This window comes from Ciona intestinalis, chromosome 1 (genome assembly GCF_000224145.3).
Source record: "Ciona intestinalis chromosome 1, KH, whole genome shotgun sequence".
NCBI lineage: Eukaryota > Metazoa > Chordata > Ascidiacea > Phlebobranchia > Cionidae > Ciona > Ciona intestinalis.
The window spans coordinates 3,996,734-4,009,187 of record NC_020166.2 but is presented as its reverse complement, the minus strand read 5'-3'; the positions used below and the strand labels follow the sequence as shown (position 1 = coordinate 4,009,187).

The following is a 12,454-nucleotide window of genomic DNA, read 5'->3' as shown; positions in this document are numbered from 1 at the left end:
TATTCTATCCAACTACGGAACACTATTGACCATGCTTAAATAGCTCGCTTAATAATTCTGGTGGCTTAGAATTAATCTAAATAAAATTATAAAGGTGTGCTGCATTATAAAACTTGCCAAATGCCTGTCTACTAAATTAAATATAATCAAAACGTAGGTTTTCTGTGTTGGTAAACTGAATCTGATTGCTCGTCTCTCTTTATGCTTAATAAACTGATATTTATATACTAATAAACCTTTTGCGCTGCTTTATACGTCTGGTATGATTTTAACTAAACAAGAAAATATACCTGCGACACGTTCTGTGATAAACTGTAAGTTAAAACAACCTAGAACTGGTATTGAACCTACCAACAACTGCAAACTGCATTCAAAATGAAGGAAATCCATTCATAAAACCGTGACGTAACAATGTATTATAATGGGCATTATTCGCGTCAATAGGCCTCTTATTTTCAGAGCAGTTTCGGTGTATTCCTAGGCCGTGTATTGAGTAGGCCATGGTTACGATTATAAATAATTTATTTGATATATGATAAAACATGGTATTTTATATTATATATATTCCGAACCTTCGCATTTGTTTAAATATGTATTGGATTTAGATATGTTTAACTGTATACCACATATTACATAAATCTTATGTTTACAGATACGAAAAGCCGGACATTGCGCTCAGCTGTGGTGTTATGTTGCGAGAATGCATTCGTTCAGAAGCATTAGCCAAAGCAGTTCTTTCTTCAAAGGAGTTTCCTAAATTTTTTGATTATGTTGAAATGTCAACATTTGACATTGCATCTGATGCTTTTGCCACCTTCAAGGTATATAATACAAATCTTATGTTATGTCAAAAACAGTTTCATTCTAATTGTTTTTAAAGGACCTGCTGACCAGACATAAAGTAGTATGTGCCGAGTTCCTCAACGCAAACTACGACCAAGTATTCGATTGTTACACCCAACTTCTTGGATCGGAAAACTACGTAACCAGGAGGCAGTCACTGAAGGTAAAAAGTGACATAAATTCACATTTGTTTGGTGGGAACATTGTTTGAGGCATATTATGTCAAAATCAAAACAAACATTTACGTGGTGAGTCACATCTCACATGTCTCATGTCGTCATGTCTGTGAATCCACCAAAGTTTAATGAGTAATTGCTTGGGAGTGAATGGTCTCAGAACTGAAGTAGACCATTTATATCATGATTTGTTGACTCTAGTGATATTAAACTTCACTAACAAAACATTAACAACTTGTCAACTTGCACTTAAAACCGGATTTTTTCTTCATAAGATTAACCATTATGCATACTCCACTTCTTACTTAATAACATTTAAGTCTGGATTTTCAGATTAGTGTTAGGTAAAGCTAAAAACTCATTAGTTGTGCATGTTCCTGCAGCAACTAATATTCAATTTGACTTTACACAAGATTACATTTAGGTGTTTAGCTTGGCTAATTATTGACGTCGGCTTGGCCAATAAACTTATTCACAGTCCACTAATGATGGTTGTTTTCAGTGCTTTCTGTGACCATACTTGTTGGATTTATTAACACACTCCCAAAGGAAGCTTTTAACCATACACTACCAGAAGGATGTTCTAATATACGATATTTCTTATGTCTAGTCACTTTCAATAAAGTTAATATGACTTGTATATCGTCATTGTTGGACTTTACAACAACAACATACAGTTTTAATTCAAGTCTTAGAAACATATTGTTAAACCAATTAGTTTTATAGCAAAACATTTAAATATTACCACCCCGTTTTACCTCACGTCCCAGTGTCAAACAAACCTATTTTTCATCTCGTTTTTCTACATTAACCCTTCAGTGTTATTTTGACCGTTGTCTTTCATGAGTTGTCAAGTCAATGACAAACCATGAGCATCGTGTTGCCACTCACCGCACATTTTTGTAGAGTTAGATTCCATTTTAAACTGTAACCCAGTTTAGCTGTACATTTAAACTGTCCCTAACATCACGTTTTACTTATAGTTGCTGGGCGAGCTGTTACTGGACCGTCACAACTACACCATAATGACGAAGTACATCAGTAGACCAGAAAACCTCAAGATCATGATGAACAATTTGCGCGACCAGAGCCGGAACATTCAGTTCGAAGCTTTTCACGTGTTTAAAGTGAGATCTTAAATTTTTGTATTCTGTTATTTAAACATCGTCGTCGGTCGTGTTTTACTTTTATTGAACAAATATTATTTCGTAAACTTTCGGAATTGAAGTTCAGTCTGTATTCCCGAGAGTTGCTTTAGAGGGATTTCAAATAAAACCGCTGCTAAATTATTTAGGTTCAATTTAGCAGCACCTCGATTTACTTAATGACTATGTGACCCTTACTAATGGACTTCTACACACAGTAATATTCTCATCGGTCTTACTAAAACGATTACCTGAACGTAAACGTGACGTTTATATAGTGGAAATATACACCAAGAGACATAAAATAAGGTTATTGTGTTAAACAAGCCGTTGTAAACTCGACAAACATAGGAATAATACCGCGTTAACACAGCAAGGGACACTAATGCATAATTTATATTGATTGCCGTCCACAATTTGAGGAATTCAAAGTATTCGATATGTAGCTCAACCACAGAATACATGTAGGCGGTCGATTTAATTCCTTTATTTCACGCTTACAGCATTTCAATTCCACACAGCAGCTGCCAACACACATACGTGACAAACATGCATTCTGTTTTATTTTTACAATTTTATTTCATAAACATCAATTTTATTTACGCACACTTTTGTTTGGCTCGTTTGTTTGTTAGGTGTAGCGACCACGCGTATTTTCTTCCAACTAAATATAGTCTGTTTTAACAACTGTTGTGTTGTCGCTATATCCTGTCGCTTCGTTTAAAATATTTTTAAATCTTTGCCATGGTAATCGAAGAGACAAATAAAGTTATTATTATTAATATCTTTTTCAGGTGTTCGTTGCAAATCCCAACAAGACCAAACCCATCCTCGATATTTTGCTGAAGAATCAACAAAAGTTGGTCGACTTCCTCACTAACTTCCACAACGATCGTTCGGACGACGAGCAGTTCAACGAAGAGAAAGCTTATCTCATTAAACAGGTGCGTTGTTGGGCCCGTGTTTTTACGTTGAAAGAATAAATAATACCCATATAGTAGGACGGGGAAATACGGAACACCTTTACCACATAATATCCAAATATTTAGATTGTGTTTTAAACAATTAACAACGGTCTATGGAAGTCGCGAGAATACGGTTTTATAATTCTTTGAATGTTCTTTGTTTGTTATCAAATCGGACGAGAAAACAGAATAAAAAAGTGTCCCATCTTTCCCCACCCTACTATATGTCTTCGTGTGGCCGGAAAACGACAGTCGTTACTAGTTTGACACAGATGTTCTATTCCATACACCTCGTGCCTGCTTACGAGTACCACGTTTGTAGTTTTCTGAACGATTATTTTTTTACCGTTTGTTCTGTATGGTTGGCAGTTTGGACACCATGTTAGAACATATATGATTTCAAAGTTACAAACATAACGCTATGATTAAAAATGTCTCATCGACTATCGGCGCATCGTTACCACTCGCCTACGGTAATTAACCCATACTTTAAGTAATAATGTTGGTCCTTACGTAAATCTTCTTAACCACCATAATGCTTTGTTACAACACAGTGGCGATTGACATTGATTATTTTTGGCCATAATATCGATTACGTCCATTATTAGCTATCAAGTAAAAAACAAGCTGAATGTTGTACGTTTAGGGCGGTGTTATTTCACTATCTTAGAAGTAGGCGCGCCGATTTTTTTTTGTGAAAATGCGGACGCATTAAATATGAGGTCCGCAGTCCGCACTACAAGAACTATAGGGACTAGAGTGCATTAGGACCACTGGGTGTCACCTTGCTCGTTAAGTGTCTTGTCTAGATACGCTCAATCCAAAGTTGTAGCATCAAGCATCGTGTCCGTATCCTGATTATTCAAGAGCAAATACCACTGTTTCAGGGTCGCAAATAGTTAAGAGAATAGTTAACTGTATTTTTTGCTTCCCTTGAAACCCAAACGATTATATCAATCCCCTTTCCCTTGTTTCTCTTCATTAACTTCATCCCTCTGTGTGCAGCCATGGCCTACTACTCAATTGAGTATAGGCCATGGTGCAGCATATTCATTTAATCAACCACCTGCAACCAAGTCCAGCAACTCACGATTGCGTGTAACGTTTCTTTATTCAACTGTTATTGTAATACATGTTAAAGTTAAAAAAAAAAACATATTATCTGAACATTTGTTTTTTAGATACGTGAGCTTCAATAACCCATACTGACAACTTGACGAGTTAAGTTCCAGCTCTATTCGAAATGCCTGAATCGCTACTGTTCTCCATATTCAAATATGCACTTCTTGACCAAAAGGCGGTCAGTTTGCCGGATCCTTCCGACAAAACTTAGTTTGGTTGCCGTTATTTAAAACATTCTTTCGTATCCGGTTATTTCTGGGTTAAACTTTATTTTTGTTAATAAATTCTGTCCGTTTTAGGCATTTTCGCGTTAAATTATCTTGACAATCTTTTTTAATGTATTTGGCATCCACGATACTCGGAGCTTCATGCTTCGGACCATGTACAGTATGTTTAACCTACAACATAGCTGCTCAGTGTACTGCCTAAATTCTTTATCATAAGACGTATATAATTTCCAAACAGACCTGGTTTCACACGAGTAAAATGTTATAGTTTTAATGATTTAGGTTGACACGTTTCACATCGAATTTATTCATACAGGCTTGCTTGTGTCGTGTGTTATTTTGAACTTATATATTATTAGTTGTATGTTCATTTAATGCGTTCTTATTTTACATTTCTATAACGTGAAGGAGAAATTGTATTGTAATTCGAAAAGAAAGCGATCGAAATGATATGCTTCCTTATATTTCGGTGGTAACTAAAGGATCTTTTAACTTGTAGGCAGCGAGTTAGATGTGGATTCGTAGTAGAAGTTTAAATTTAGTATTTTCAACAGTTTGGAACAGTTCAAATATTTCGTACGCTGATCCAAGTCCTTCCCGACACATAGAAAATGGGCAGAGGTAAATAGGTCTTAAACTTAGCACAAACTGTTGGTTTCGGTAGGTTAACTACAAGTTGCAGATTACCATTAATATAAAAAACATGTTTTTTTGTCCCGTTCTCCCTTTCTTTGTTGTTGTGTAGGTTTATATTGCCAAACTTTAAATAGTTGGTTTTTAATTCAACTGATACCTCAGAGATGATGATATACAAATATATTTACAAAAGAATGTATGAAAAATAAATACGAATTTCAGGCCAAACTTACCAATACGTAACAAACTTAAGTTAACTGAAATTGATTTTTGTCTGTTACGCTTTCTTAGCACCAAATTCTTCTTAAAGGGTATTACCAATTTTCTGTTTTAAAAGTTTTTGATTATTGTATATATTTTCATATATTTTGAGTTTGGAAACATTGGGCAATATTGGCTTAATGGCCCGTCTCTATAAATTATTAAATTAAAAGCAAACCTTTCAAAGTTTGGCAATAAAAACTTATAAAACTAAAACGTGGGGCAAGTTGTGATTACCACTTAAAATATTACAAAACTAAAACGTGGGGAGATGGGACACCTTTAGCACAGAAATATCCAAATATCCTGATCGTGTTTTAAAGAATTAAAAACGGTCTATCGGGAAAGGTGTCCCATCTTCTCCCACACTACTGTATATTACTAACAGTATTCTGCAACTTGTAGTTAATCTACAGAAATTAACGGGCTGTGCTAGTTTCTTGTCCTTTTTTAAACTTAAAACGTTCTTTTATGTTGTTTACATCGCAAATTAAAGTCGTATTGCTTATTTTCCTCATGTTTATATCTTTTTTTTCAAACAAAACCGAAACTGGTTTTATGAGATTATAAATCAAACTGTACGAAATATTCAAGTTTTCTTTTATGAATCTATGAAACTAGTTTAGTTCACACTCGCAATCTACAAACTTTTATCGGCTTTAATTTCAACGATTTAGCGAGCATTCAAAATTAGCATTCTACTATTTTGTGTTTTTACCTGTTTAAAAAATACCTGGAGGGAGGAGACGGGACACCTTTAGCATTGGAGGGGGAGACGGACACCTTTATAGCAAATAACATCGAATTATACTGATTTTGTTTTAAACATTTTCTTTGGAAAATTTAACTTTTTCTTTTTTACTACCAAATGGGACGAGTGGCATTACAATAAAAATTCGTCTCTTCTTCCCCAACCTATACTCTCAAAAACGGAAAAATTAATATCATGATATTTAACTTAGAAAGAACTATAAACCTATGTACACTTACTCTAAATATTGATTTCATCGTAATCAAAATTCTTCTCTAATTTTATTTTAGTTAGTTCTTTTCTTCTATTAGTCCTGGGCGTTAATGTTTTTACGTAGTCATTAGGACGTATAGCATACATTTCGTCCACGTGGTTGAAGGTGTGACCCCGCGACCCTGCTTTTACGAGTTATGCACGTGTTTTGCTTTAATCATTTCGCTGCTTGCTCCGCTGGTGAATGCCGATTGTTTTGTAATAGAAATAATGGAGAATGGAAAAGGTAAGATTACATTGTTTTGTGTTAAGAGTGTAATTATAAGACATGGCATTTATTTGTATGTAGAATATATATACAATATATTTATATATACATCAACGTATTCCCTTTTTTGTAATCAGTACATTTAGGGTTTATACAGCTTACGCGGAGTAAGTTAAATTGTGGTTTGTTAAAAACCTTATGATAGCAACATAACTATTAATTAAGCTGTTTCATTATGTGTAACATTCATGTTTGCATTTCTTCAGTTTATCATGCTTCTGATTCAGAAATACTTAACCTTATTAGAAGGAGACTAATATTTTTCTAATCTTAAGTCAGCACTTAGCGATCTTAGCTTTGTGAGAATTCTTTATTCCGCACTTTTAATCATGTCAGTAAAAATACGCATTATATACCTCCCATTAATGATTAATTTTTATTATGCAGACTCTACCAAAAAGAAAAAGAAGGCGAAGAATGTTAATGTTGCGGTAAGTATATTATTTAATTGTACTATTTGTCATCAATCCAATAAATCTATGGTTTTAACGTAAGGTATATTTTTTATAAATAACAGAAGGGGTTTTTGAGTTTTTTGTTCGATACTCATTTAGGAATATTGCGTTCAATCCAATAAATCTATGGTTTTAACGTAAAGTATAATTTTCATAAATAACAAAAGGGGTGTTTAAGTTTTTTGTTTGATACACATTTGGGAATGTTGCGCTCAAAATCAAGAATTTAATAAAATGGGGATGGTTTTAGGAAGCTCAACGAAGTGGAGATTTTTTGATTGAACCTGAAGATAAACCACCACCAAAGCTTAACACATCAGATTGGCCACTTTTATTAAAAAATCACAATCAACTGAATATCCGAACAAATCATTACACTCCGCTTCCTTTTGGTTGTTCACCTTTAAAACGAAATATTCATGAATATGTGAGGTAACGTTAACTTTCACCTATTCCTTTTACTCATTTTTTTTTATACAAATTGACTAATCACATAGAAAATCAAACATTTACTCATTTTTTTTATACAAACTGCCTAAAATAAAAAATTTCGAAGAAATTTTGTCTTGTTTAAACTTGGACGCCTTACTTTCCAGTTCCTAATATTGATAAAAATGTAATCTTGCTGTTGTTCAGAACTGGATTTATAAATCTCGATAAACCGGCCAACCCATCCTCACATGAAGTTGTTGCTTGGTTGAGAAGAATCCTGAAGGTAGAGAAGACGGGGCATAGTGGAACACTTGATCCAAAAGTAACTGGATGTCTCATTGTGTGTGTGGAACGAGCAACACGACTCGTCAAATCTCAGCAGTCTGCTGGTCAGTTGATGTATTTAAATATAATGTTTTTTTTTATTTTGACACCTTCCTAAATCGTATTAAAGATTAATATGAATATTGTTCTTGTTACAGGTAAAGAATATGTCTGCATTGTAAGATTACATGGTGTTATTGAAAATCAGCTTAAGCTGGCAAGGGTAAGATAGTCTTTTGTTTTAATGTATTATATATTTTGAGCAATATATGATGATACAAGTTTATCCATTCTCTGAGACTTTCTAAAACACAAACCTGGGGTAATTACATTGATTTCACTTTATGCGTAAAATGAAATTGTGTGATTGGCTTTTCCATAAGTTTTGTGGCGTTTGAAGGTTTTCTTCATGTGTTTTCAAAATGATTGTAAAAGTGCAGGTCTGTTGTTTTAGGGCATTCTTTATTGATTGCTGTCTATGAGTATAATAACTTTCTGATGCCGTTACACTAAAAATGTAGATTTTTTTATTAGTTGGTCGTTACTAAATGTATATATTTTGGTTTGCAGGCAATTGAAACCCTTACAGGAGCTTTGTTTCAACGACCACCTTTAATATCTGCTGTCAAACGACAACTTCGTGTGAGAACAATCTATCAGAGCAAACTATTAGAGTATGATATGGACAAAAGACTTGGTAAGTAACACTGGCATTGTATTTTTAGCTTCAGTACGAGGTATTTGTTACATTGATGGGATAATGGATCTTTTCTTAAAGGCGTTTTCTGGGTAAGTTGTGAAGCCGGCACTTACATTCGAACTCTGTGTGTTCATCTTGGTTTATTGCTCGGAGTTGGAGGTCAGATGCAAGAGTTACGAAGAGTTCGATCAGGAATTATGTCAGAAAATGTATGTTAATCAAATATTAAAAGATTTCAGTTTCTCATTCTAAATTTTACAATTACTTAGGATGATCTTGTCACGATGCATGATGTGCTGGATGCTCAATATCAGCTTGATCATCATAAAGATGAAACTCATCTTCGAAGGGTTATCAGTCCATTAGAAAAGTTGCTTGTTTCACATAAAAGAATTATTTTAAAAGACAGTGCTGTAAGTAGCCTATAAAAAATAAAAATAGTTGTGATACTAACATAAATACAAATGCCTTTTACACATTCTTACAGGTAAATGCAATTTGTTATGGTGCAAAGATATTGTTACCTGGCGTTTTGAGGTATGAAGATGGAATTGAAGTAAACCAGGAAATTGTGATAATCACAACAAAAGGAGAAGCAATTTGTCTTGGTTAGTACATTATAAAAATGTTTAAAGCTTCTTGAACTCATTGTTAAAATGTGTGTTGTAGCAATTGCACTTATGACCACTGCCGTGATATCAACCTGCGATCACGGGATTGTTGCCAAAATCAAACGCGTCATCATGGAACGGGACACTTACCCCAGAAAATGGGGTTTAGGGCCTAAGGTACCACTACAAGTGTTTGGAACCCTCTAGGTTCTGTTTACTTGTTGATGACACATTCTTTGTTTGCTTTTATACTTTATCTTATACTTTAAGTGTTTAAAATTTAAGTAACACTTGAATTTTCGGAACCCTCTAGGTTGTGGATGACACATTTTTTTTGCTTCCAGTGTTTAAAAATTGTTTTCAACTAGGCATCTTTAAAGAAGAGCATGATCAAAAAAGGTTTGCTGGGAAAATATGGAAAACCAAACGAAAAAACACCAAAAGATTATTTAGAAGGCAACCCTGATTTTAGGTACACATTGATTTTTTGTATTTACAATTTTAATATATATATATAAGCATGCTCTGAGAACTGTTCACGCTTGAATTGTAGCATGAACAGTATTCATGTGTGCTAGAACAAGCTTGGAAATCTCCAGATTGCTGGTTATTAATATTAATGAGCAAACTGTATTTTCAACAGTCAACTGCTAAATAAAAGTAAAATCAATTTTTGCAATCCCTTTTTTTAATTATATGCTGTATTGTAGCTTAACAGATGTTGGTACAATCGTTAAAACACCAGAAGCTGCTGAAGACATTTCCACCGCAGGAGTTAAGGTTGGCAAATTAGATTCCTTAGATGTTATTTTTAGTAGTAAATAACTTAATGGTTAACTTGTTTTGCAGAGAAAACGCAATTCCAGTGACAGTTCTTCTGAATCCGCACCTCAAGCTAAAATTGAAGTAATTGAAACCCCAGGTACCTATTATGATAAGGCGGTAAACATTTTATGGCTTGTCAATGATGATTATCCTGACATATTGCAAGTGATGAGAGCAATTCCTCGTTTCTGAGACAAACTGTGTAGTTTAAATAAACATTTCAAATTTTTGTTCCATAGCTCACTAAATATTATAATACAGTTACTGTAAAAAAGACTAAAGATGGTAAAGAAAAAAAGAAAGATAAAAAAGAAAAGAAGGAAAAAAAGAAAGCGAAGAAATCTAAAGGAGATGAATCCCTTGATGCATCTGTTTTAGATAAAACTGCTGAAACAACAGATGGTGAACTTAAGGTAAAAGTTACATTTGCTTGGTTTAAAAAATCTATAGTACAGTTTAATTATTATGTTTTAGTCTCCGGAGAAGAAGAAGAAAAAGAAAGATAAATCTGAAAAGGATAAAAAGAAGAAAAAAACTAGTGAATGAAATAATGGACATCTTTGCTGATCACTGCCAAATTATTTTATATTTTTTTTTATTTCCTTGAATGATTGTGTCCACTTTGTTATTTCTGCATTTCTAGTGTTTTAAGCTGCCGTTTTTATTTGCGACACGTTTAAAATACAGTGTGCCAAGGTGCGAATATTAAATAATGGAAATGAAGAGCTCTTAGTTTATCCCGTATTAAATTGTATGATGTTGGGATATAAAGTTAAAACTAAAAATGAGAATCATGAAATTTTAGGAGTGTCTATAGTTTTCGGTAAAAATCCCTAAAATTATGCCTAATTATTAATGACGATTACCAGCTTCATTTTACAGTTCGACATGCCGTCCCGAATTGTACAATGCTAATTTACACTTGCAACAAACAAAATGAATCGTTTCTCTTTAAAATATACGTGACCGTTCATTATAGCTTCGCTCTCTTGGTTTGCATAAACATTGTTTCTACCAGAGTCGTATAAACACTCTCTACTAGAGTCGTATTTCTATGGCTCTGGTTTCTACATATTAGGAAGAATATTGCCCCTGACATTATGGCTTGTGTTTCCTTTTGCCTAAAGATTCGCTTTGTATACTACTACACTTTATACAGTAGTTGGATCTACCAGTTCAAATTATGATAGAGATTGTTTACTATAGTAACAGGAGTAGACCTTAATTTTTGACTACATATAGATTTTCTGTTTACAATACAAAACGTTTAGGATGGGTTCTGTTTCACGTGTTTATCTTCAAGCGGATGCTTATTTGAGTTGCATAACCCATGCTTTGTCAAACGAATCTGAAGAAGTCATGGGACTTTGCATTGGAGAAATGGTAGAAAAGGTAAACTTTCTGTTCAAGCTGTAATGTTATATTAAGAAATTAAAATAACAAACCTTTGTTTAATATTTTAATATTTGTTAGTAATTTGTTTTGTAAATTGTTTATAACAGTAGGTGTGAAATTTGACAAACTGTCAATGTTAATTCACAAATAAAATATGTCATTGAAAGTAATGAAAGTTTAGTTAAACGAGTGACAAATATGTGCATCGAGGTTGTTTAGTTTAGATGGCATTAATTGTTTACATTGTTTTGAAGTTTTCGCTCCTATTTTTTCCTACCTTTAATTTGTGTTGATGAACAACAAAAATCGTAGCCGATTCGTAGGTTGTAAATTTGTAATATGTGAAAAAAGTTGTTTGCGTTTTCCTGTGTATATTATTAAGATTTAACTAATTGTAAGTTGTAACCAGATCGACTTTGCTTCACTGTGCAGCTTATCCAAAAGTATAAAAAATGACAAATGTGGTCATCTTTGTTTGTTTAAGCTGTGGTGTCACCTCTCTATACCTCATGTCAACTTATATACACTCCAGGCAGAAGGGTCTACTTGGAATATTTCATTCAAATTTGTCTAAAGTATTCGACCAATGCAGTCATTTTTTTATTTGTCCCGTGTCAAAATTGGTAAACAATAATATGTATTGGGAGAGATAAAACATAAAGACATAAGTGGCAAAGATTTTTATAGTTTGCATTGTTAAACATTAAAACCATAAATGACCAGTTCTATAGCACTTATTTCTAGAGAGTCAGTTGGACTCTTTAGTTCAATGGTCATGTACACATTGCACAAACAATAATCAAGAAAAACCTCACTTTCACACATTATTTCCTTGTGGCAAATGTGATGCTGCTATTTAATTATGTTATGTTGCAGCAAATGTTTTTTTGCTGGAGACACATTTTTTACCAGTAACGCAGGTAGGGATGCACAGTACAGAATTTCGAAACCTTGAGATTGGAATTCTTTTGTATGTGAATCTAATTACGGGATTCGGTATTCTGTTTAATGACGTCATCACACTTCATCTCATAAACTATATCAA

General features: G+C 33.6%; 3 protein-coding genes across 3 annotated transcripts in view; all 3 read left to right on the top strand.

Moving 5' to 3' along the window:
• Positions 1-4,928, top strand: part of dkc1 (dyskerin) — a 9,974-nt gene extending 5,046 nt beyond the window's left edge. The window contains exons 4-8 of the mRNA XM_009863922.2: positions 653-821; positions 881-1,006; positions 2,003-2,146; positions 2,959-3,108; positions 4,311-4,928. Coding sequence (XP_009862224.1) covers positions 653-821; positions 881-1,006; positions 2,003-2,146; positions 2,959-3,108; positions 4,311-4,328 — 607 coding nt within the window. The 3' untranslated portion in view covers positions 4,329-4,928. The remainder of the gene's footprint in view (positions 1-652; positions 822-880; positions 1,007-2,002; positions 2,147-2,958; positions 3,109-4,310) is intronic.
• A 116-nt stretch (positions 4,929-5,044) lies between these two features.
• LOC100183654 (H/ACA ribonucleoprotein complex subunit DKC1) lies at positions 5,045-10,742 on the top strand. The gene is made up of 16 exons (XM_004225468.4): positions 5,045-5,099; positions 6,464-6,625; positions 7,055-7,098; positions 7,373-7,554; positions 7,759-7,943; positions 8,037-8,101; positions 8,449-8,575; positions 8,657-8,787; positions 8,848-8,991; positions 9,066-9,186; positions 9,248-9,366; positions 9,558-9,661; positions 9,900-9,969; positions 10,039-10,111; positions 10,276-10,427; positions 10,489-10,742. Exons 1-16 carry the CDS (start codon positions 5,090-5,092, stop codon positions 10,558-10,560), a joined length of 1,761 nt encoding a protein of 586 aa, XP_004225516.2. The 5' UTR covers positions 5,045-5,089; the 3' UTR covers positions 10,561-10,742.
• A 518-nt stretch (positions 10,743-11,260) lies between these two features.
• The window catches only part of LOC100178139 (lys-63-specific deubiquitinase BRCC36), a 4,936-nt gene continuing 3,742 nt past the window's right edge, over positions 11,261-12,454 (top strand). The window contains exon 1 of the mRNA XM_009863920.3: positions 11,261-11,406. Coding sequence (XP_009862222.1) covers positions 11,287-11,406 — 120 coding nt within the window. The 5' untranslated portion in view covers positions 11,261-11,286. The remainder of the gene's footprint in view (positions 11,407-12,454) is intronic.

What these genes read in the sequence shown, in the direction of transcription:
- LOC100183654 (XM_004225468.4), top strand. An exon ending in CAAATCTCAGCAGTCTGCTG is followed by an intron (nt 7,944 to 8,036) that starts GTCAGTTGATGT and finishes TTCTTGTTACAG; the next exon opens with GTAAAGAATATGTCTGCATT. An exon ending in ATCAGCTTAAGCTGGCAAGG is followed by an intron (nt 8,102 to 8,448) that starts GTAAGATAGTCT and finishes TTTGGTTTGCAG; the next exon opens with GCAATTGAAACCCTTACAGG.